The sequence below is a fragment of the Marmota monax genome, unplaced genomic scaffold, assembly GCF_021218885.2.
Source record: "Marmota monax isolate L192 unplaced genomic scaffold, Marmota_monax_Labrador192_F-V1.1 WCK01_AAM20220418_F8-fsc00126, whole genome shotgun sequence".
Classification (NCBI taxonomy): Eukaryota; Metazoa; Chordata; class Mammalia; order Rodentia; family Sciuridae; genus Marmota; species Marmota monax.
The window spans coordinates 3,184,478-3,210,245 of record NW_026695245.1 but is presented as its reverse complement, the minus strand read 5'-3'; the positions used below and the strand labels follow the sequence as shown (position 1 = coordinate 3,210,245).

At 33.8% G+C, this 25,768-nt stretch overlaps 1 protein-coding gene across 1 annotated transcript in view; it reads left to right on the top strand.

The window, feature by feature from the left end:
* The window catches only part of Impact (impact RWD domain protein), a 37,028-nt gene extending 14,650 nt beyond the window's left edge, over nucleotides 1–22,378 (top strand). The window contains exons 5-11 of the mRNA XM_046433614.2: nucleotides 5,447–5,532; nucleotides 9,383–9,505; nucleotides 11,266–11,363; nucleotides 14,268–14,341; nucleotides 17,336–17,426; nucleotides 18,737–18,871; nucleotides 19,845–22,378. Coding sequence (XP_046289570.1) covers nucleotides 5,447–5,532; nucleotides 9,383–9,505; nucleotides 11,266–11,363; nucleotides 14,268–14,341; nucleotides 17,336–17,426; nucleotides 18,737–18,871; nucleotides 19,845–19,913 — 676 coding nt within the window. The 3' untranslated portion in view covers nucleotides 19,914–22,378. The remainder of the gene's footprint in view (nucleotides 1–5,446; nucleotides 5,533–9,382; nucleotides 9,506–11,265; nucleotides 11,364–14,267; nucleotides 14,342–17,335; nucleotides 17,427–18,736; nucleotides 18,872–19,844) is intronic.
* Nucleotides 22,379–25,768: the final 3,390 nt, after the last annotated feature.

Here is a 25,768-nt window from a genome sequence, read left to right as displayed (position 1 = left end):
CAGTCCCCGCGGGCTCAGTTCCGGGAGCCGGAATTCGGCTTCTTGGTGCTTGGTGTTTGCTCTGATAGTAGCAGGGTCCAAGAAGCAGCCTCCACAGGCTCCGCAGCCCTGAGCCAGGGCGGTTCCGGGACGGTTCCGGGAGCCGGAACTCGGCCGCCCCGCGCTCGGTGTTCACTCCGATAAGATCAGATTTTAAGAAGCACCCAGGCGCTGAACCCTAGCAATCTGTCTGCGAGCCACAGGCGAATTGCAGCCTGAAATTACCTGTTCTATGGCTGAATGTGCTGCGGTCAGTCAAAAACAGGTATGGTGACGTCAGTTTACCAACATGGTGGCTGCTGGCCTCCTCTGTGGTCTGACCGGTGTGGAGAACCGAGATGGACCGCTTCCTTCCCCGTCTCGAACCCAGAATTCAGCCCTGAGTGCGGTGCTTGCGCGGCTGGCAGAAACTGCAGCACTGTAACCCTGCGTCTCTATCCCAGCGCGCCTTGCAGACTCTAGCCGCGGGGCGATTTGCTGAATAAGCAGTTTTACCCTCCGTGCGACAAACCTCTCGTGTTTGAGTCCCCGTAGCCGATCCTCGTGCGATGGAAATCCTTCCTCCAGGTTCCGGCGCACCCCACTATCGCTGGAAATTCCTAACAAGATATCCTTTAGCCGTCCTGACTTGTCATACTCCCACACAGTGAAGCAGCACACGGGGGCAATGCACTCCCCTCACCGCCATCTTCCCAACTCCGCAACCTGTTAATTTTTGGAATTTTGCAAGTCATGTTAGTCAGCTTTTCTTTACTCTCACAATACTTGAGATAATCAGTTTATGAAGAGAAAAAGTTTATTTTGACTCATAGTTTTGGAGTTTTCAATCTATGCTTTGTTGGCCTCGTTGCTCTGGTCCTCTAGTGACACATCATAGCAGGTAGGCATGGTGGAGGAACACTACTTCTCTCACTTATCTCATGACTAGAAAGTGAAAAATAGAGGAAGAGAGCTGGTGTCCTACTGTCTCCTTCAAGGGCATGTCCCCAGTGTTCTGACTTATCTCCCTCCAGGCCTCACCTCTTAAAGGTACAACATTTACTTTAAAAATCCGAGACTTAATTTTTTAAATTTCCTATAGCTTTTTTTATTGTTGTTGTTTGTGGTGCTGGGCTTTGCACATGCTTTACATCCCGGCTGTTCTTCACATTTTAATGAATCACGGAATCATAGGTTTTAGTGTTGTTGAGTGAGGCTTGTCAAAGCAGAAATTACACTGGACAAAGTTATACAGACAAGAAAGACTTTTCTTCAAATTTATTGGGATAAGGAAGGAGAGGCCAGAGCTAAGTTTGGACCTACCTAACTCTTCTGAAATGAAAGGCAAGAAAGTTTTTAAGGTCTGGAAAGAGCTATGGGAAAAGTACTGCATGTTAGGGGGTGGTGAATCAGTGGCTGTATCGGACATTTTGGGTTATTACTGATTATAATGGTGCCCCTTGCAGTTAGGCTCACAGACTGAGAGATAAGGTCACTGTCTTCCTTGAGGTTTGTATTTCTAGGGGTTGTCTTTCAGGTTCTTGAGATGTATCTGAGTTATAAAATATGACAAGGGTCTTCTATAAAACAATTCATATATATTTTTAAAAGGTAGAGAAAGAATTTACAATAACAAGTTTTCCAAAGAAAATGCTCTAAGAAAAAGAAAGCTTGAGGCATAAAAACAGAAAGTAACCTGTATAAGCTTAGGCAGAGGATAAGTCTATTCTGGACCAGGCTTCTGTAGTCAGTTTTGGAAGTAGTGTGACTTTTTTATGTCTGTATTCTTATCTGTAAGAATATTATCTGGGGATGATAATATTGTGAAAATTATATGCGTTTTGTAATTTAATTTTATTTATCATTAAATTTGTCATCAATTTATCATCTGGGGATGATAATATTGTGAAAATAAAATGACACAACCCATGTAATGTACTTTAGTTAACAGTAGCAGTGCTTTACTCAGCTTTACATCTCTATAACAAAATACCTGAGATAATCCAGTTTATAAAGTGACAAGGTTTATCCTGGCTCACAGGTTTGGAGATTCCAGCCTGGCCCCCTTGCTTTGTGTCTGGTGAAGCAGCATACATCATGGTGGGAGTGGATGACAGAAAACAACTACTTATATCATGAGTCAGGAGCAAATAGAAAGAGGAAGGGGCCAGGGTCTCACAATCATCTTCAAGGACATGTGCCTAGTGGTCTAAGGATGTCACATTAGGCCCTACCTCTGAAGGACTCTGCCACCTCCTTGGACTGCCACCCTCCCCAGGGTTAAACCAAGCGTTTAACAGTAGCCCTTTCAGGAACATTCAGGATTGAGACTATAGCAAGTAGTCATCATTTTTGTTGTTCTTATTAAGAGACTCATCTCATTCAATTTTATCATTTTGAAAATGTAATGACTGAAACCCAGATCGGGTGATTTAAGGTCACACAGCTGATAGCATTATAGTGCAGAGCTTTACCATTAAAGTCAACAAATGTAAATATTATACAATTAAAGCTACACATATTAGAGCCATAGGTAAAATTAGAATTGTAACTTTGTTGTACTCTTTCTAGATTGGATTATTATTTGAGTTATTCAACAAATAGATCAGATAAAATATCAGTTATTCAAGTTTAAACAAATTTTGTTGCAGACTTTTTATCTTTAGCTTCTTTTCTATTATTTGACTTTGTAGATAAAATTTTAACATTTCAGTCTGTAATGGGTAGTTCTCCAATTTTGTACCAGAGTTCTTAGGATTTAGACTTCCTTTAGGGCTCTTTGAGGAAGGGGATGAGAGGTTTAATATACAGGACTCAGTTTTTGTTAGTTTAATTGGCTTCTGATTCTGTAAAAGATTTCATTGCAACAATAGCAAAAGTTTGAAGGCCACTCTTACCAAATTTTCTTGGATACTTTAAAGATAGGAATACACTGTTGTCACTAGAGAAAATACAAATATAAGAGTAACAACAATTATGAGCAAAAAAAAAAACAAAAACAAAAAACCAAAAGATAGACAGCCCCCACCCCAATCCTGCTTTTAGTAATGGCCTTTGGGTCTAAGGGAAAGAATGATTTCACTTTACGCAGGAAGTCTTTCACACCCTGTGACTTCCTTATGCTGGCTTTTCAATAGCAGTCCTATTAAATGCTAGTGAAGAAAGTAGCCAATAAATGATGCTGAACAGCAGTGCTGTTTTATATTCCTCTGCAGGAAGCCATGGGCCAAGGGAGAGGCAATCTGGAATGAAAGTTTAATTTTCTTTGTTATTGGAGAAAAATTACTTATTAATTATAAAAATCTTTCTAAGGATTTTTTAAGTCTGAATATGAGTTTATATTTGCAGAGGGATGATTTTCCTGTCTCAAAGAGTAGATGTAAGGATTAACTAAAGTAATATACATAAAGCATTTTAACATATCTTTTATGTAGAAAATGTTCAGTAAACACAGGTGCTGGTGTCACTGGTTAGGGTGATGATGATGTTGTGAAGAATTCAATAGCATGAGATTAGGAAATAGAGTTATATGTAAAACTAATAATTTGCTAGGGTAGTGATTAAAAGTAATGAATAAAGAAACCCCATCACCTCACACTCTATCATACCCACAAGTCTATAGGTAGTATGGGATGCATAGGAGAGGCTCTTGAAAGATTTGTTGAATAGGACTGGGGATGTGGCTCAAGCGGTAGTGTACTCTCCTGGAATGCGTGCGGCCCAGGTTCGATCCCCAGCACCACATTAGAAAGAAAGATGTTGTGTCTGCTGAAAACTAAAAAATAAATATTAAAATTCTCTCTGTCTAAAAAAAAAAAAAAAAAGATTTGCTGAATAAATTGAGAGAGGTTCATTTGAAGTTTTTCATTTTTTTTAAACTTTAAGAGCTTGTTTTAAAATTATTTATTTATTTATTTTTAAAATATTTATTTTTAAGGTTTAGGTGGACACAATATCTTTATTTTACATTTATGTGGTGCTGAGGATCGAATCCAGTGCCTCTTGCATGCTAGGTGAGCACTCTACCACTGAGCCACAACCCCAGCCCCCAAATTTTTATTTTTTATAAGCAAGAATTATAGACTTTTAGAAACAAAATGCTGTAAACCTTTCATTTTATAGATGAGGAAACTAAGACTCAGAAAAATCAAGTAGCTTATTTACCTAAGGTCATAGCTCTCCGTAAGAGAGCAAAAATACAGTTGACCTGAGCTTTGAACCTCAGTCCTGGGTTCTTAAATCAGCTTTGGGCTTCTTAAATTGCTTAGAAGACTGTCTTGGATAAGTTAATATATTTCTGTAAAGTTTATTTTCTCATTTGTGTTATGAGGAAGTAATACAGAAGACAATGATAAGGATTAAAGGTGTTGATGTATGTAATGAACCTGGGGTTTAGTATGTCCTTAATACATTTTATCTTGAGTATCTGATGAATTCTTTTGAGAAGAATGGATAGTAGTAGAAATTGTTTAAAAGAAATTCACCAGTGTTCTCAGTTGATATAGGGAGGGTTTGATAATTATTTGAAAGCAGTTTTTGTTTCATTTTCTTCTGCATGCTTGTTTTGAAATGGTGGGTGCTGATGAGTGATGATAGAACAATTTCAAGGGAGAACTTTTAAAGGAAGGTAAGATATTGCTATGCTGTAGTGGGGTGATTTTTTTAAACACATACTAAAACTAACCTAAAATTTGAGTTATTACTTAAAGAACAGATAGTTGGCCATTTCTTTATTGTTGTTTCCATCATGCAACATAACTATGGACATGTCTCTAAGACCCAGCACACATTTCTTTTTCTCAGTGATTCTCTGAGACAGTTTTCATCAGGGGCAGCCAAACATTATTTGTAACCAAAGGAATCAGTTAGGCAATAGGATATTTTGTCAAAAACAAGGTATGGCTATAAAACTTTTGAATTGATTATCTTTTAGATCTTCCGAATTGACTCCATGAAGGAGTTCCCATATGCTTTGCAGTTTTATTTGTTGAAATAAGTATCCTAAATGATAAGTTGTACCGAGTAAATGGTTGGAAGTTATTCAGAAGTTTAGAAAAGTAAGCAGTGATTAGACACCAATACTGAAACTGTATCTTCTTATAGAAGCAAAATCACATTTAGAACTACCTAGTGCATTCAGTTCAAGTTTAGAAATTTTCTTTCCCTTCTTTGGTTTTAACTCTTCTGTTTATTGTAAGTAAAGCCAAGTTAATTTTGGAGTTAGTTGGGATTTTAAATGTTGGTATAAACAATCTATATTAAATACTCAGATACAGGGTTGGCGATCTTTTTATAAATACTTTTGAATAAGGCATGGTTAGATTTTTAAAATAATATCTTGAATTGTAAATATGTTTCTGTTTTCTTGAATTTGAGAAGGGAATTTTTTTTGAAATAACAATTTTTTTTTCTCTTGAATTTTGTTTAGACAGAATATTGGTGAAAGTATTCTTTACCTGTGGGTGGAGAAAATAAGAGATGTGCTAATACAAAAATCTCAGATGACAGAACCAGGTAGGAATGAAAAATGTATCAATGCTCTTTTAACTTATTATGGTAATTAAATTTTCACAAAGATATTCTAATTGAAGTTTTACATGAAAATTTATGGTGTGTGGTTTGTATATAATAAAAATTTCCCTGGAAAGTTCATTTACCTGTGGTAATTATGGTTATTCTTTTTTTTTTTTTAAAGCGTTATCTTCTTTATTTTCATATTATACTTCTTTTTCTTTTGGTACTGGGGAATTAGCCCAGGGATCCTCAACCACTGAGCCACATCCCCAGCCTTTTTTTATATTTTATTTAGAGATAGGGTCTCTCTAAGTTGCTTAAAGCCTTGCTAAGTTGCTGAGACTGGCTTTGAATTCGTGATCCTCCTACCTCAGGCTCACGAGCTGCCAGGATTATCCGTTCGCATCACCATACCGAGCAATTTTCATATTATACTTTTATAGAAATAGTTTTCTGGTGAAACAACTTATGACCAAATCTGTTCTCTTTTATTTCCATTAAGGTAATATGAACTCTATAACATTCTTCATGAATTATGCACTACATAAATAGAGTTTAGCTTCAAATGAATCTACTCCTTATAGAAAAAAAAAAAAAAAACCTGAGAATAATAGTGACCAATATTAGGATATAGAATTTAATTTTGAGTATAATTTTTGAAATATAATTCATATGCCATAATTATTCACCCTTCTAAAGTATACAATTCAGTGGTTTTAGTATACAATTCAGCCATCACCATTAGTTGTAGAACATTTGGAAATTGATATTTTGCTTTTTATTAATCTTTCATTAAGCTTATGACAACATAGAAATCTCTAATGTCTCCTGTTCACATTTAGTAGTCTGTTCTATTTACCACAAAAGACTTTTTAGAGATAAAAATAACTCTAAAATTACTTTTAAATAGCATTTTATTGATACCACTGGTAGAATTATTTTTAATTTGGAGGCCAAAAGGATTTTTAAAAAATCCAGTAGCTTATTCTTACTAATTGTTTAGAGGGTTATTTACAGAGAACCAATTCTTTAGGCCTCCCTCAGCAAAATTAGTTTACATTTAGAGTTGATAATAGTATATATATGTTTTTAGAGAATTTTTCATTTTTTTATAGAGACAGATATTTTTATTGCTTTTATAAAATCAGAGGTAAATGACAAAGATATTAAAACCATATAATAATTAATTTTGAAATATTTTCCTCAATTTTTTATAATACATGTTCTGATTTTGCAGCATTTTAGGGATCTGTGAGAAAAGTGACTTCAAAATTCCCCAAACAGAAATAACTTCTGCCAGCCTGCCTTTAGAGTTAGAACAAGTGCAGAAATGGAATGTATATCAATAAACATTTAGGACTCCAAAGTTTGGAGTATTCAACTTTTAGGAAATTTGAAAATTTAATCTTAAAATTGACATTTTCCTTTTTCCACCTGCAACCACAGTATATAGTTAAGTCACTCTTTCAAGTTTTAGGGTTCTTGATTTGTGTTGTATAATTCATAATTTTGAATTTTTAGAAATTTGATATTTTTTTCTTTAAAATTGTTTTGGGGCCAGGTGCAGTGGCACATGCCTATAATCCAGTGCTCGGGAGGCTAAGGCAGGAGGATCTCGAGTTCAAAGCCAGCCTCAGCAATGGCAAGGTGCTAAGCAACTCAGTGAGACCCTGTCTCTAAATAAACTACAAAATAGGACTGGGGATGTGACTCAGTGGTTGAATGCCCCTGAGTTCAATCCCCAATAGCAAAAAATAAAATAAAATAAATAAAATTGTTTTGCATGGGGCTGGTGTTGTGGCTCAGTGGTAGAGTGCTTGCCTGGCATGTGCGAGGCAGTGGGTTCAATCCTCACACCAAATAAAAATAAATAAATTAAATAAAAACAAAAATTTGTTTTTGCTGATATTACATTAAAATGGAAGGATTAATAATAATTCTGAAGAACTAATAAGGGTAAGAGATAGTGATCAGGATGAGAATTTTCTTCTTTAGGGAATAGTTTATCTTTATTTTACTGTTAACAAGTACAAATTTATTCTTTATTGTTTTTCTAGAATAAAAATTTTAAATTTGAAGTAATTATACATAACTCCAATTTTTTAAAAAAAATTGAACTAACTTGCCAGGGCACATGCCTATAATCCCAGCAACTCTGGAGGCTGAGACAGGAGGATCACAAGTTTGAGACAAGCCTCAGCAACTTAGTGAGATCCTTGGCAATTTATTGAGACCTTGACTCTAAATAAAAAATAAAAAGGGCTAGGGATGTAGCTCAGTGATTTAGAGCCTCTGGTTATGTCCCTAGTACCCCCCACTCACCAAAAAAATTGAACTGACTTCAAATTTACAGATAAGTTGTCAAAATAGTACAAAGAGCTGTTTTATATTCTTCACCCTAACTTCCTATTAACATCATACATTACCTTGCTGTAATATCAATAACATAGTGCAGTACTATGAAGTAAACCAAAGAGCTTATTCATATTTTACCAGTTTTTCCACTAATGCCTTTTCTGTTGCTTTAGGACCCTGTCCAGGATTCTGCATTGTATTTAATTATGACTTCTCTTTACTCTGTTCTATAATCAGTTCCTCATTCTTTCCTCTACTTTTATAACCTTGGACCCTTTTGAAAAGTACTGATCATGTATTTTGTAGAATCCCCCTCAGTTTGGGTTTGTCTAGTTGTTTTCTCATGATTGGAATAAGATTAGCTATTTTTGGCAAAAATACCACAAAGATGATATTGTGTCCTGTATAAATACATCATTTCCAGGAGTTCATAATATCAGTCTGATGTATTATTGATGATGCTTACCTTGATCCTTTGGTTAAGATGGTGTGTGCCAGATGTCTCCACTCTTAAGTTACTGTGTTGAGGTTTTCCAGAGAAATGGGTATGTTCATGTGTGTGTATATGTCTGTGTGTCTTTGTGTGTACAGAGAAAGAGATTTAAGGAATTGGCTTGTACAGTTGTGGAGGCTTTCAAGTCTTAACATCTGCAGGGTAGGCCAGCAGCTGGAGAACCAGGGAAGAACTGATGCTGCAGTTTCAGTCCAAAAGTAGTCTACTGGGAAAATTCACTCTTCTGGGGAGGTCATTCTTTATGAATAAGGTCCACCTTTGTTATGGAGAGCAGTCTGCTTTACCCAGAGTCATTTGATTTAAATATTAATCTCATTAAAAAAAATACCTGCACAGAAACATCTAGAAGAGCATTTAGCCAAATATCTGTGTACCCTGACTTGGGTACCCAAGTTAACATGTAAAAGAACTATCATAATTAATACCTTTTAACTTTTCCTTTTCCTTTGTGTCTTGTGGGAAGTTCTTTTTTTTTTTTTTTTTAATTGAGACATGATGTCCCTTAAACTTTTGGACTGACATGATCATTCTGCCTTGGCCTTCTGAGTAGCTGTGATTATAGGCATGTGCCAAGGCTGTGCTAATATCCTGTTCCTTAAACTTTCATTTACATTTTAGTAGCCATCAGAAGATTCTGTCAGCAGTAGTTATTACTATGTTGTTTGCCTAATGATGATTCTCCGTTTTCTTCATTTATTCGTTGGAATTCTGTTGTGAGGAAGAGGAATTCTGATTCCTTCTGTTGAAGAATGGTGTTTAGAGTCAAGACCTAATTTTTTTAAAAAAATTAATTAATTAATTATTTTTATTTATATATAACAGTGGAATGCATTACAATTATTATTACATATAGAGAGCTCAATTTTTCATTTCTCTGGTTGTATACATAGTATACTCACACCAATTTGTAAGACCTTATGTTTATGTAAGAGTGATTTTATAATTGCTTTTTTATAATCACGAAGTCTCATATCCACATAGGCCCAGATGTGAAGAAGAAAACTGAAGAGGAAGATGTTGAATGTGAAGACGATCTCATTTTAGCATGTCAGCCAGAGAACCCAGTGAAAGCATTGGATTTTGATATCAGTGAAAATCAACCAGGTATAATGTCACTAAGTAGAGTCTTATGAGGAGTGTGGGGCGATAGTGTTGTGAATTATTCTTTGGCATCTTATGGAAATTTAGTAAACACTCAGGTGTTAGGAAGTAGTTATTAATTTGCAGACAGATTTATTTTTTTCCTGACTGTTGACCATTTTGGTGTTTTCCCAGGTCTGTCAAAATGGTGAGGAAAAAAAAATAGAAATTTCCTTTTTTCCCCTGGCTTTATAGAGTTTTGACTTAATGATGGGAGATATCAAAACTTAAAAAAGGCTGTTAATGTTTTCAGTTCATATTCTGTTTTTGTATTTCAACTTTCTCCTGATGTTTTGGACTTCAATCTATGCTCACAAACATAAATAAGGTAACATGGAAAGTAGAACTACTGAAATAAAGCTAGTAAAATACCGTTAAAAATTTGATTTTTGTTTCAGCAAATTTGTTTCACAGTAGTATTCAACTTATAAATAAGTTGATGTGTATATAGCTCTATGTGCATATGAGAAAGCATGTTCTCATATTTTAAAATTTTCAATATTATCATCTGTTTCTTTTAAGTTTCTTACAAAAACATTTATAGACCAGAGGAAATATGCGTTTGGTTAGAAGATGAGCAGTTTACTATGTTATTTTACAGTAGCTTTTAAAAACAGTATTCTGAAAGTTTAAGGTTTTTGAAAGGTGGTGCTCCAGGGCTAGCAAAAGAGCATGAAGTAGAAATGAAAGCGGGCGAGAGGATCCAGAGCTCCTACTTGTGCTTCAACCAAAGTAGCTCCATTTTAATCATTTATATATTCATGGATTTGACATAAGACTTCTGGGAAGCAGGATCCAACATTTAAAGAAAAAGGGTGAAAAATCAGTTATCATAAATAGCACCAATAGGTCAGTAATTCATGTTGACTTGTATGCTATATTTGATTTATTTGTATCAGTATAGAGGCCAAAAGCAATTCAAGAAGAGGGCAGAACAGGGGATGTAACTCAGTAGTAGAGCACTTAGAATGCACAAGGCCCTAGATTTATTCTCTAGCACTGAAAAAAAAAAAAGACAATAGCATCCTACCAAAACCTGATTTTTTTTCTTCATTAACTTCATCCTAAATGAGGCAGTTAGTAGCAACCAGGATGGTTAAATTTCTCACCAGATTTAAGGGTTAATTAATGATGCTTAAACTTTTTGAAGAGACACAATAACTGGCATCATAGTACTCTTCATGGAATACCATTTGGCTATAGTATTGATGTATTCCATTTTAAGAAATGGAAATATTTGTTATTAGGAGATATATTGTAGCCATACAATTTAAAGTAACAGATTTCTCAACTCAGAGGTCTGTGTCCATAGATGAATAAGGAAGTAGAGGTATATTAGCAGCTGTCAATCTTTACACTCTTAAAAACTACACATTGTATTATTAAAAAAACTACATATCGTATTATTATATGTCATACCAACTTTGTTTGCTGTAATACTTCAAGATTTGAGTCTCAATCCTACTATCTCCACTGAGTGACATTGGCATTTATAAATCAAGTATTTTTATCTTATATACATTTGAGATTTTTTACTTAAATTTTAATTTAAATTTAATTTTGGTAAATTAAAAAATTTTAAAATTTAGTAATTATTAATGGCTATTTTAATTTGCTGTATAATTTAAATTTATTGCCTGATTTCCTCTCCCCCTTTGCCAATTTTTCAGTATTTGAATGTAAGACTTTGAAAAATAAAGCAGGTTTATTCTTTAAATTTATAGAAATAGAAGAATTACCTCCAATTGATCATGGCATTCCTATTACTGACCGAAGAAGTACTTTTCAGGCCCACTTGGCTCCTGTAGTTTGTCCTAAACAGGTAAAGTTAGCTCACTTTGATGTTATTTTGCCAAAGTAAGTCAAGTAAATGATTTTGCAGTAATACCTTTATTTTTGCTCTAATGTTTAATTTTCACATAAGATAAAAAATTATTTGGGGCTGGGGTTGTGGCTCAGCAGTAGAGTGCTTGTCTAGCACATATGAGGTGCTGGGTTCCACCCTCAGTACCACATAAAAATAAATAAATGAAATAAAGGTATTGTGCCCAACTACAACTTAAAAACAATTATTAAAAAATAAAGAAAAAAAGATAAAAATTATTTGGGACTATTTCCCTACTCCCAAATCACTGTGAATCATAGAAGATTAGTTTTGTTTCTGTTGGTCATAAATTTCAAAATTGCACTTGGTCTCTTGAGTGGGACTTAACCCTCCAGTGAATCTAAGAAAAACTCATTTTGTCATTACAGAAAATTATAATGCTTAATAGTTGGTTTAAAAGAATTATTTGCCCTTTTTAGTGGGAGTTCTGTGAAACTAAGTTCATTTGACAGTTGCCCAACAAAGAGAAGAGTAGCCAAAAGGGATGAGCCCAGTCTTTCCTGCTTCCTGGCCTTTCTGCTTCCTGGTTTTAGGATACCTTATTTCCCTCAGGTGTCCTATTCCTATTAAAAGATAAATAGGGGACTTTTTTAATTAAAAACTATTCCTAGGTCTTTTCCCTTCTCACTCTCTTTTTAGCAAAAATCCTTTTCTTCTTTCTTGTTGCTATAATGTAGTCCAGGTTAAACTTAATTGATGTATGAGGCAATTCCAATTTGATGTATACAAGTAAATAATAACAATAATAATAATAATAATAATAATAATAATAATAAAACAATAATAATGTCTCATTATTTACCACAAGTTTTAGGGATCTGTGTCTTCCCTTGGTTTTCTGTTCTCCTCTTGAAATTCTTTGAAAAGACCTTTTAGGAATACAGTTCTTTGTACTAGGTCTTTCATTTCTCTTTTAATCTCTAGAAGAGGAAGTTCTTTTCTACATAGATTTGTGATTAAAACCAAGCTTTCGATGTAGCTTTCTGGTCTTTCCTCTTCTGGAATCCTGTTTTTTTTCTTTACCCTTCAATCAAGGTCCCTTGTAGACGTTCGTTTCCGAATCTGTTCATCCTGGATCCTCTTTTTGTTTTTCATCATAGTCACTTAAACTATATGAGCATTGAAACAAATCATAGCGGTCATTTCCTACTTTACTTTATGGATCAATTGACTGAAGCTGGGTATCGTGATGCATGCCTGTAATCCCAGCTACTCTGGGAGGCTGAGGCAGGAGGATGGCAAATTCAAGGCCAGCCTCAGAAATGTCTCAAATTGAAAACAAGAAGGATTAGGAATGTAGCTTAGTGGCAGAGCATTTACCTGGCATGTTCAAAACCCTAGGTTCAATACCTAGTGTCTCTGTCTCTCCTTTCTCTCTCTCTCTCTCTCTCTCTCTCTCTCTCTCTCTCTCTCTCTCTCTCACACACACACACACACACACACACACACACACACAGTCTGAGAATCTAAAGGGTTATAAAATGATAAAGACAAGATTGTGGAATTAATGGTTCAAATTGGCCTGTACAATTTTAGCTCAGTTTTTGCTGCCTCCAGTATTTCTTTCATACTCCTTGCCATTTACAAGTCTTCTGAAAATATGATCACATTTTATTCTCTTCACTCCCCCGTTCTCCCTCACATACATAATCTTTGCTGATTTCAGTTGTCTACAAGGGAAAATGTAAACTTCTTTTGCGATATGATCCTAGCTTATCATTCCTGACACACATATCATCTCATTCTTCTTCTTAAATAACAGCTACATGAAATTTTCTGAACCTTTCATTTTATGTTTCTCTTAGAATATCTAGTTAAATTTGAATTTCAGGTAAACATTATAACATGGGAGCATATTTTTACTTATGTTTGTTTATATTGATCCATATTTGTTGTTTATCTGAAATTTGAACTTAACTCAGTGCTCTTTATTTTTTTTTTAGTATTTATTTTTTATTTTTAGTTGGATACAATACCTTTATTGTATTTATTTATTTTTATGTGGTACTGAGGATCGAACCCAGGGCCTTGCACGCACGAGGCAAGTGCTCCACCTCTGAGTCATAACACCAGCCCCTGTCCTTTATTTTTATTTGCTAAATCTGGTCATATTATATTGCATGTGTGTATTGCACATGCTGTTTCCTCTGAGCAGAATGTCGTCTTCTTGTCCCCCCTGCCCTGCTTTTCTCGGTATTTGGGATTAAATGCAGGCACACCATACATCATACCAATGGGACACACCTCTAACCCTTTTTAAATTTTATATTGAGACAGAGTCTTGTCAGTTTCCCCAGGCTGGACTTGAAATTGCAATTCTCTTGGCTTAAGCTTCCTGACTTGCTGGGATTACAAACATGCACTACCACACCCAGCTCTTCTTCCCTTTTGATGGAAAAGAACTGCCAGTTATTTTCTAAGACCTGAGTCTACTTATCACACTTGGAACATATCATTATCATATAATTACCGCATTGAGTAAATTTCAGAGCTGATGTTTAGAAGTTTTTACATTTGCATTTAAAATTCTCTGTATGGGTAAGAATTTTTCATATACAAAGCCTCAGACAGTTCATGCCTAAACTAATCTGTTGATAATTAGTGCTAAAAAAAATACCAGGTCGGTCATTTTTATACTGATTGAGAGTACTCATTTCTGCCCCTACACTGAGGAGGAAACTTTGGAAATGGCCTTTTCAGAATCTAGAAGATGCTTTAAAAGACTGTTTATTTTAATACAATATTAATATTAATATGCTTTAAGATATTTTTTTCTAGCATTTATTCACAGAACCAATGAAAAGCATACATTACCTTTTTTATATTATTGCTGTTTTGAAGGTGAAAATGGTTCTTGCCAAATTGTATGAGAATAAGAAAATAGCTAGTGCCACCCACAACATTTATGCCTATAGGTAAGTGATTATCACAATTTTTGGAATATGCAATTTGTAAACAAGGGTTGGGAAATGATGCATAACTAAAAAACCACTGTATGTGTTTTTTTCCATTATAATAGTGATAGCTATGTGGAATATTTGGAAACTGCAGAAAAGGGGGGAAAAAAGAATTGGAGGGAAAATCTAGCATTTTCTGACTTTAAATGTCAACTGTAGTTTTATATATTTTCTATGCAAACAATTTTTTTCAGTGGTTTACCCTTATATTCTTTATTCTTAATTTAACAAAAGCATCCTCCCAGGTTGTTAGAACTACTTGATAAATAGTATTTTAATTACTGTTATTTATTTGAGGCTCCATACCACAATTTATTTAAACATTTCTTTTTTGCTTTAGCTTTTCATATTTTCCAACGTTATAAATAATAATAGTACGTGAACTTTTTTTTTAGTGAAATGGGCTATAATTAGAAAAAAAAAAAGTCATATTTTTTTTTAACTGAATTTTATTTATTTATTTGTTTATTTTTGGTGGTGCTGAACCAAAATTGAATTGATTGAACCCAGGGCCTTGTGCATAAGAATAAATTCTTAAAGAGTAGAATTATTAAAAAGCATGAACGTTTTTGAAACTTCACTCATATTGCTAAATTTTTTCCAAAGGTGGTTTTCAAAAGTTTACGCTCCTGTGAGGAGTGGATTAAGAGTGCTTCTTTTACCACATTTAGTTTTGAATACTAATGTATACAAATCTGCTGATTTGTAAATGAAGACATAAAGGGTATATTTTTTAATATGCAACATAAGACAACTTAAGGACATAGTTTAGGCCTAAAATAAAAGAATATAAATACAGGGATTTGGTGCAAAATTAAAATTCGATTGAGACCTATTTTAAAACCTAGGCTCTTCAAAACTCACATTGAAAAGTAGTACTTTGGAGATGTGAGATTTTAATTTTATTTATTTATTTTTTTGTGGTGCTAAATGCATATTAATTATATACTTTTCTTCTAAACAGTATTACTGAACAGAATTTTAATATATTCTTAATGATTTAAGGCCATTGGTGTGAAAATGAATGATTAAACTTTGCTCTCAGTGGTTTGTGCTGTAAAAATTATTAATAATAGTTACCATTTGTTAATTCCACATGCTTATTTAGTGCACACTTAACAGTTTATGTAAATTAATTATGATTATTTCAGCAATTGTACCAAATATTGTCTTTTTAAAGATCCTATTGTTACATGATTAATAATTAAAATAAATGTAATTCAATTTTACTTCTTTTTATTTTATTCCTATGTGGCTTCAACAACCTTGTACATAATGTTGACCCAAGTTATCAAAAAATATGTGCTGATTATTCTATTTCAGGCCCCAGTTTTCTGATTATTTCTTCCTCAGCCTCCCTTCTGTAATTGATTTTTGGAAATGAAAGAACTGAACTTGTCAGGATTGTGTATCACTAAAAAGACACTAAGTGGAGGCTTGGGGAACCCATTGGGAGTAGAAACAATGAACTTTTTTGACTTTGAGTTGTATATTTTGAATGCATAGGGTCCTTTTTAAGACGTCACTGCCTGGTACTGGGCTGTGTTCCTTTTGTAGTTGTGGGGCGTTCTTCAGGCTACTGTACACACAGCTGTTGGATGCTGTGTCATCATCTTCCTGGCATGTGAGGAAAGGGTTAGTGAAAATTTCTATAGATCCTTTTTTTCCCTATAATCTAACAGTACTGATTTAAATAGTCGAATTTTCTTCATTTGTTCCATAAAATAATGGGATTAGATTATAATTGCAAATCTAATCTAAACCAACCCCTGGCTTCTTTTCGTCATTCTTAAATTTGTCATATAAATTTTTGTTTAATAGTACTAATTCACTTTTCCTTATATGAGGTCAACTGTGAATAAAAATAGAGCCTACTCATAGTAAGTAGTCAGTATTTTTGGATGAATAAATGAATGGATGAATAGATAAATGGATGGAAGGATGAATGAATAAATATTATTACTGTAATCTATGATTAATATAATTGAATTATGTATGTAGATGAGCTTTTATAGCTTTTTATGTTTATTTTAAAAGTCTCCAACATTTTATGGCTGTAGTTGGGCAGGTATCTTTACCACATTAGTCATTTCACATGATATCATTGTAGGGGCCTAAAAAATCCACTAGATGGCAGGCCTAAACTGGTACTACACAAGAACACACTAATAAATATGTTATATATTTTATATTTAATATGCTTATTTGTTAACTATAAATATAAAACAATATAAAAGATATAAATAATGTATTTATATTTATATATATTTACCTATAACACTTATTTGACAAGCTTATTCTACTAATAATGATGTTACTCTGCATCATTATTCTGAATAACTTTTCCAGTGACTTAAATGATAAAAATACCATGATTATCTCTAATATTGATAAGCATCCTGGAACAGATTTTAAAGAGAAAAATAAGTCTTTTAATTCCTACTTAGAAAGGGGAAAAGAAAGAAATGATTGATGGATGGAATGAGAGGAAAATATGAAATATTGACTTATGGTTGTATTAATCTTATGTGATTTTTGTTTCACTGAATCTTAGGCTTTTTGAAGACAGGAGTATGCTGTTATTTTTTTATACCATTTTGTAGTGATTATCATTATATTTCTATATAGTATATTCTCAATAAATATTTTTCAGTGAATGCTCTTTATTACTCATAGATTTGATGTTAAGGGAAATGTCGTGTGTAGATTAAATTTCCCATAAAAGTAGCATCTCTGATATACAGGAGACACCTTTGACTCTTAGTTTTTCTAAATATATATATTTTTTAAAAAGGTGAAACATACTGGATGGTAAATTATCCATGAATTTTCAAGAACAATTTTTTAAAACAAAAATTTTGGAAGTAATCAAATTGATTACAACAAGTATCGAGTGACTTCCACTATAATACTTTCAGTTTCAGAGTGTAACCTTGTTACATGTATTTCTAGGATATATTGTGAGGATAAACAGACCTTCTTGCAGGACTGTGAGGATGATGGGGAAACAGCAGCTGGCGGGCGTCTTCTCCATCTCATGGAGGTAGGTGTTAAGTTAAACTTTGTGAGACCTATTCTGTACAAGCCATAAAATTTCTCAATAAAAGAGCTCCATTTAGGAATAAATAAATCAGTTAAATGTTATAAATTAATAGTTAATTTTTAAACATCAACTGAAAATTTTAATGATTGGTTACAGGGGAGAAAGCAAATGGTTTATAACCAGTGCTTTGTTTTCAAGGTATAGACAATAGAAGATTTTCTTCAACTTTAAGGAAACACTCTCTCTTTCTCTCTCTCTAGGACAGTTTCCTCTTCTCTTTTCTGTTTTATCTTTGTGGATCTCCTATTAGTTGAATATTAGAACTTCTGTATTAATGGAAAATGTTTCTTTTAAAAAATTAACTTGTCCATCTCATAGTCTTTATGTTCTAAGACATTTTCTTAACTGTCTTTCAAAGTTTCTGTTGAATTAAGAAAAAAAAATTTTTTTAGCAACCATGTATTTAATTCTTAAAAGTTTTTCTTGCTCACTATTTTTCTTTTTTCATAGACTCCTGTTCTGGTTTTATGGATGCATTATCTTCTAAATTTCTCTACATATATTAATTAGAGCTTTTTTCCCCCAGATGTCCTCACCCTTAAATGTTTCCTGGTCCATTTTAGTTTGTTTATCTTGTCCTTTCTCTTTCATGCTGCTGGATTTTCTTCATCTGTCTGGTGATCATTGATTGTGCATTAATTTTAAGAATGGATTGTTTTTTTCCTAAGGTAGTTACTGTGGTTTCTTCTGCTAAAGTATATGGAGCTTTGTTTCTTAACTAAGCCTTTCCCTTGAATAGGAACTCTGATGTGGGCCTGTACATTGGTGGGCTTCACTTTAAGGGCGGCATTTGACAAATGTCAAACTGATGAAGACTTTATTGGTAGGCATTAGATTACATGTGCAGCCCATTTTCTCCCAGAGCTTGTTCAGAAGCAGACTATTTTATTTTATTTTTTTGTCATTTTGGCCTAGTGGTAAAAAGACTACCTAAAATGTGCTATTGTGGTTGAAGTCATCAGGAATTAAAACTCTGCCTGCATGGTCTCCCCTCCTGTTTACTCTGCCATGTTGCCCCAAAGTTTGGAATTGAAGGACACTGGAACATGATTTTGGTTTTCCAAATCCCCTTCTATTCCAATGTGTTACCCTTGAATTGTTAGTTATCTTAGTGCATACTCATATGACTCTGCCATTAAGATCACTGGGAAATTTTATGTGCAATTTTATATGTGGGTTATTTCCTTCTTTTTAAAAACACATTTGTACATGTTTATCTGTGTATCTAATTATGTTTCTGGAAATAACAGATTTTGAATGTGAGGAATGTCATGGTGGTAGTATCACGCTGGTATGGAGGGATTCTGCTAGGACCAGATCGCTTTAAACATATCAACAACTGTGCCAGAAACATACTGGTGGAGAAGAACTATACAAGTTCACCTGTAAGTTGTTATTGATATCTAGTTTGTTTGTCTTTTTATTGTTGTTATCATTGGGGGTTGAACCCAGGAGCACTTTACCACTGAGTTACATCCCCAGCCCTGTTTGCTTTTTATATTGAGACTGGGTCTCACTAAGTTGCTTAGGGCCTTGCTAAATTGCTGAGGCTGGCCTTGAGCTTGGGATCTTCCTGCTCTGCCTTCTGACCTGCTGGGATTACAGGTGTGTGTGGTGCTAGGGATCATACCCAGGGCCTTGCATATGCTGGGCAAGCACTGTACCACTGAACTACATTCCAAGCCCCAGTATCTAGTTTCTTAAGAAAATTAAGAATGAATCAGAGTGTGAAGGGTACATTATTAGTAAAATCTTTAGACTAGGAAACTGGACCCTTAGACCCTAGTCAGAACAGGATAGTCATGTGACCTTGAACAGATCACTTCATCTCTTTGAGTACTGATTTTATAGGTTCATGGAGTTTACATTAGGAAAACTTTTTAACAACCAACTAGTTTTCCACTAAAATTGAGGCCCAAAGAGATTGTAGGTAAATGTCACATGGGACTAGGTGTTCTTTAAACGTCTATAAAATTCTAAAATTCTGTTAGTGTCTTCCTTTGCCCCGGGCATGACTTTAGATACTTTCTTCTTTATACTCTTGAGTTTATTTTGTTTCATGTTTTAAGTGTGTTCTTATCTATTTTATTAAGCTTTATTGCTTTACTTGGGAAAATGGAAATAGATTAAATAATGTTGAAATTATTCAAATATAAATCTACTAAACACTATTTATCTTGATTATCCTTGATGGCCTTGAAAATGCTATAATAAACTAAGTGAAACTGCCCTGTAAGACACACAAAAAAAATATCAAAGTAGTTATACCCTCACCATTATATATAGACTGTATTTATGATTACATGTAAGCTTTCATCATCATGTGAATGATGCTGCACTGATTTGTGTCTTTTTCAGGAGGAATCCTCTAAGGGTTTGGGGAAGAACAAAAAGGTAAAAAAAGACAAGAAGAGGAGTGAACATTAAAACCTGAAACTATATGAAAGGTTAATTTGCCTATAATTATACACACATTCCATAGTCATCAAGGAATATAATGTACAGAGAGAATATCCTCGACTGCTCAAGTCAGTCAATTCATTGTGGACACCAGCATTATCTTTTCCTTCTTGGTTATATCATATGCCAAAAATAGAGAACTTATTTTATATTCATGTATGTTTTAGGCTTATTTGGAAGAATTAATCTGAACTTAATCATCACTTCATCTAATTTTAGGAAGGTAACAGTTGCCCAGGGCAGTACCAGAATTAACTGTCCATTTCAGTACATGACAAGTGCCTTTGTTAGGTGGGGAAGAAATGTCTCCAGAGGAATATAAATACCCGATTTCTTGTCATAGGGATTCTCACACTGTTAAATGAATATTGCCTTTTACTGCTCTTTATGGCTTATTGGAATAGGAGCTCATTGAAGATTGATCTTGGAGAGTTTCTTCTTGTGATTTCAGTTCATAAGTATGTCACTTTTCATTTTATAGTGTTCATCATTGAGTAATTGATTAAGTGAAAATCCAGCAGTATCCATCTGCAGTTATGTGTCAAAGTGATAATTCATCTAACATATTTGTTAGCCTAAGTGTTATGCCTCGATTTCTGTCACAAATTGGTGATTGTGTAATTTCATGAAGTGATTTTCTAGTTGCAGCCTTTTTTCATTTAATTCTCGTAATGTTAAACAATGAATATGGAGTATCAGTAGGCTCCTTTCATCCCTGAAATGTGTTGATGTAATATTCTGGTTTCTTTTAACAACCCCAAAGTACCTTTCTTGTGATCCTCATTGAAAAATTAGAACCATGCTAGAAGCTATACTATGTTTAATGGGACATTTGTATAATGGGATAGAGGTGTCAGAATGACACTGGAGTAAGGCCATGAGTATGTTATAAATTTGATATACATTTCCCATCAGTGCTCCAGCAAGCTTTTCCAGTTCCATGATTTTGTAGAGAGAAGAGGAACAAATCTTTAAGTTGGAAAACAGAATCCTTTTTTTTTTTTCTATTCTTAGCAAGTCGTCCTTTTTAAAAAAATTAATATTTTATGAAAATTACCTCTAGACAGTAAATTTACCTTTGAGATATAAAAAGTTGTGAACTTTTTCCCTTTCAGATATGATTACAATTGTTAACAGTTACTCAGTCGATCACAGATTTGTCTGGCATTCTCCTCCCAAGGGAGAGGACAGAAATTAGGAGGCAACTTTGAAATGGTACTAGAGCATGGAAAACATCAGAGGCTGGACAGATCTTTTTCTTTTTTTCTTTAATATTTCACCTTTAAAAGTGCCAACTAGGGATTTCTAGTAATAATCAAGTAAACAACTTTACACTAGGATGAATTTGGAGATATAAAATCTTATTTTTCAGCATTATTTAATGTTATGAGTTATCAAGATTCAAAGGATAACTTATATGTATTTGGAGCACTTACCTTGGTTTCCATGAAATGTTAAGTACGTCCTATGTATTAATTGTTAAAATTATTGAAGAAATTAGAGGCTGTTTATTAACATTAAAATAATTTTACAATATTGGTATGTCAAAACTGAAGGGTGAAGAAATAGCAAACATTTCCTGCAGAATAACAAATCTGAGTTGATTTTAATTTCTTTCTTGATATTTTATGTAGCATTATTTGGGTTTTTACAGAAAACAAAACATCTCTTATATGTATTATCTCATTTTCTCTTTAAAAAAATCTTATTTTTGATTCTTTTTACAAAATTACTAACCATATTTTACTGAATAAAAAACCCCCAAATCTCTTTTCCTAAAGTCAGCTGGTAAGAGGAGAGATTCAAAATTCTTCATCATACCCTTCATTAATGGTAGAGTCTATTTCACAGTCTATCATTAATGAAAACCCTAATGAAATTATGTTTTTATCTCTATTTGAAATTTCTATTAAATAGAGGATTTCTGATTATCCAGGTAATAATTTTCTTAACTAGATCTATGCTATGGATAGATCTATAATGTTTTGTAGTCTGTTCTGTTAGTTAAAAATATTCTCCTTATCCCAGTACATAAAAGCAAGTCACATATACTTTTTAAATGGGGATAGCAACAGCTGTACCAAAAGTATGTTCTTGAGGGTATGGATCATGAAACAGCCTGTTTAAAGAGAATTATGTCAAACTAATCACAACCAAGAAAGAAAAGCATAAACTGGATACTGTTTGCAGGGCAGGTGAAATTTAATGAGAAAATTGTAAAATCACTTCTAATTTCACAATAGAGATAATCATTATAAACATTTGGTATGTACATTTATTATTTTTTCTTATGCATGATTTTGTATATATGGCTATTTTTCTTTCCATAAAATGGTATTAAACTGTATATACTGTTTTGTATCCTACATATTTCATATAGAAGTATATTGTTAACATTTTCCCATGTCAATAAATATTCTTCTATGGCTTAACTTCTTATGGCTGCATTGTATTCTATCTTCTTGGTATGCCATTATATACAAACTAGTCCCCTAGTTATTTCCAGTTTTTAAGTTTTCTCACCTTTTCACTATTACAAACAAATGTGGAAAACTGCATCATTATATGCAAATTTTTGTATGCATTTCTGATTATGCCCTTATGAAAAACTAGAAATGGAGTTCCTTGTTCAAATGTTTACACATTCTGTTAGCTCTTGATTGGTTTAGCTCAAATTCTCTCTAGAAAAGTTTTATCAATTATACCCCATTAATATTCTATTAGAATATACTAAGGATTCTAGTCAGTAATGTGAGAAAATAGGCAGTCTGGTTGGCAAAACTCTTCATATTCATTTTTAAAAATTAATCTTTGTTTTAAAATAATTGTAGACCCATAAGAAGTTGTGAAAATAGTTTCAGGGTCCTGTGTAACCGTAACTCATCTTTCTCTAACAGTAACATTTTGCAAAACTATATTACATTTTCAAGATCAGGAAATATATTCTAGATAAATTTCCTTTGTTAGATACATGATCTATAAATATTTTCTCTTATTTCATGGCTTGTCATTCTCTTAGCAGTTTCTTTTGCAGAGTGAGGTGAGGTTAATTTTGATGAGATCTAATTAATCTAATTAATCTTTAGGTGTCATGTCTAAAGACTGCATAACCCCAGGTAATGAAGATTTTCTTTTCTCTTTTTAAAGTGATACAGCTTTTTTTTTTTTTTTTCATTTAAATCTACTATCCACTTTTAGTTTTTATATAGGGGATGAAGTTTATTTTTGCTTGCATATGGATATACAATTATGAAAGTGATTGATTTTTGAAATTGAATGTTTTATTGAGATATTTTCACAAAGTAAACACAGTTACATAACAAATACTTAGAAATCAAGGACAATTTGAGTACCTCCCAATCCTCTTGTTTCTCATCCATTCATTATCTCCTTCCCTTTTTACCAATAATAACTTCTTCCCTGACTTCTGATACCAGAGATTGGTTTTGTCTGTTTTGAGATTCAGCTGGGGACTTGTGGGTAGCAGTAGTTCTTTCATTCTTATCACTGCATTATGTTCCATTGAATGAACAAGACTCAATTAATTTATTCTGTTTAGAGATATTTGGGTTCTGGATTAAAGCTGTTTCAATTAGTGCTACTATGAGTATTCATAGATATGAGTTTTGGTGAATATATGTAAACATTTCTATAGGGTATATGCCTAGGAGTGGATTTGCAAGGTCATAGGATATATGTAGTTAGAGCTTTGGTAAATACTGCCCAGTGGCGTGCTGGTATATTTTGACAACTGGCTCTGGGGTGGGTGCTGATTACTAGTTTCTGAGTGTTATATTCCCATTCTGCATAATTTCAGGCAACCAAAGTGAAGTCAGCTAGCTCACATGATACCTAAAAATTTAGCAATTTCTCTGTAAGCTAGTACATATAAACTCCAGCATAGCATTCATATTGGCAAGCAGTTTTCTAAAGTGTTTATATCAGTGGACACTCTTACCAGTGGTAAATGCAAGTTCTAGTCACAATATGTCTATATGTAGTAAAGCCTTTCTTATTTTAATTAAGCTCTTAAGATGTGTGTGCTGGCATCAGTTTATGGTTTTAATTTGTATTTCCCAGATGATTAATAATGTTAAACACCTTTGATTGCTACATTTTATATCTGAACTGAGTTACCTAGAAATATTTTTTTCCCTCTCTTCCAGGAATGGAAAGTTAGGGCTTGTTATCAACTTCAGATCAGATGTAGGGAATTTAATTATACATTTGCATATCTGAGGGCCCCCAAACCCATCACCACCCCACTGGTATAATCCAGGAACTTAATCCTTTTTTGCCATCACTTTTATAGTTGTAAAAATATGAGTTATACATCTCCCCTATCTAGGATACTAGGATTAAATAAGATGCCTTTTAGGTCTAGGGATGTAGCTTAGTGATAGAGTGCTTGTTTAGCATGTGTGAGGCCCTGGGTTCAATCTCCAGTCAGTAACACACACACATACACACATACATACACATACAAAAGGTTTCTGTGGTGATTAGCATGTGAAAAGAATTCAATAAAGTCTTTTACTTTTAGATAGGCTATTTCTGAGGATTTTAACAGTACCTAGAATTCTAGGTTGGCATTGGGATTACCAAGATCTTCAGCTTCCTAGGGAGATAATAGTGTACAGTAGTTAAGAATCTGTTAGATTTGAATCCTATATCTACTTTTCTCTAGTCTTGCAAGTTTGGGAAAGTTATCATGTTTTTCTGTACTGAGATTTAAAAAGCTTATAAAGCAATTGAGTGACTATCATTGATCACACTTGCTTGCAAATTTTATCTTGTCTTTCTCTTTCGTATTGTCATGCTTGGTAGATGTGGCTCACAGCAAGACAGAACAAAGTCAGGACTAGAAGCTAAGAGGTAAGATAGCACATGTATCTCAGCCAGCCATGGCTTGATATCAAAGGACTACTAAATTACAGAGAAACAAGGGGGAATTCTGGAATATAGACCAGGGGTTGGCAAGCTTTTTCTGTAATCACTCATATATTAAATGTTTTTGGCTTTATGGGCCATATAGTCACAATTACTCAATTTTGTTGTAGGTTGAAAGTAGCCATACACAATATGTAAATGAATATCATAATTGTATTTCTTTTTGGGGGGTGGGTGCTGGGGATTGAACTCAGGGGTACTCAACCACTGAGCCACATCCCCAGTCCTATTTTGTATTTTATTGAGAGACAGGATCTCACTGAGTTGCTTAGTACCTCGCCATTGCTGAGGCTGGTTTTGAACTTGCGATCCTCCTGCCCCTTCCTAGTCACTGGGATTAGAGGCATGCACCACTGTGTCCAGCTCCTCATAGTTATATTTTAATAAAACTATGGATAATGAATTTTATGTGATTTTCATATTTTATGAAATATTATTCTTTGGATTTTTTCCCCCAACTGTGTAAAAATGTAAAAACCATTCTTGAATCATAAGCCAAACTATGGTCTGCACACTATAGTTTGCCAACCCCTTGTATAAACCACGAAAAACGGAGAGACAGGCTAGAGTTATAGCTCAGTGGTATAATACTTGCCTAGTATGTGTGAGGCCCTGGATTTGATCCCAGAACCACAAAAAAATAAGAGGGGGAGGGTATTGACAAGTCACACAGTACAATGTTAACATAGGATTTTGCATCTGAGTATAGGGACGAGGCTTTCTTTCCCTTTTAACCCAGATTTTTGAGATGGGATTCTCTACAGGGACAAGAAATGAATCACAAATATGTGTTTGTAATTAAGGAGAGGTAGAGTTTGAAGTCTTAGATTTAAATTGTGTTTCCATTTCTTGAACATGGAGTCATCTTAGAC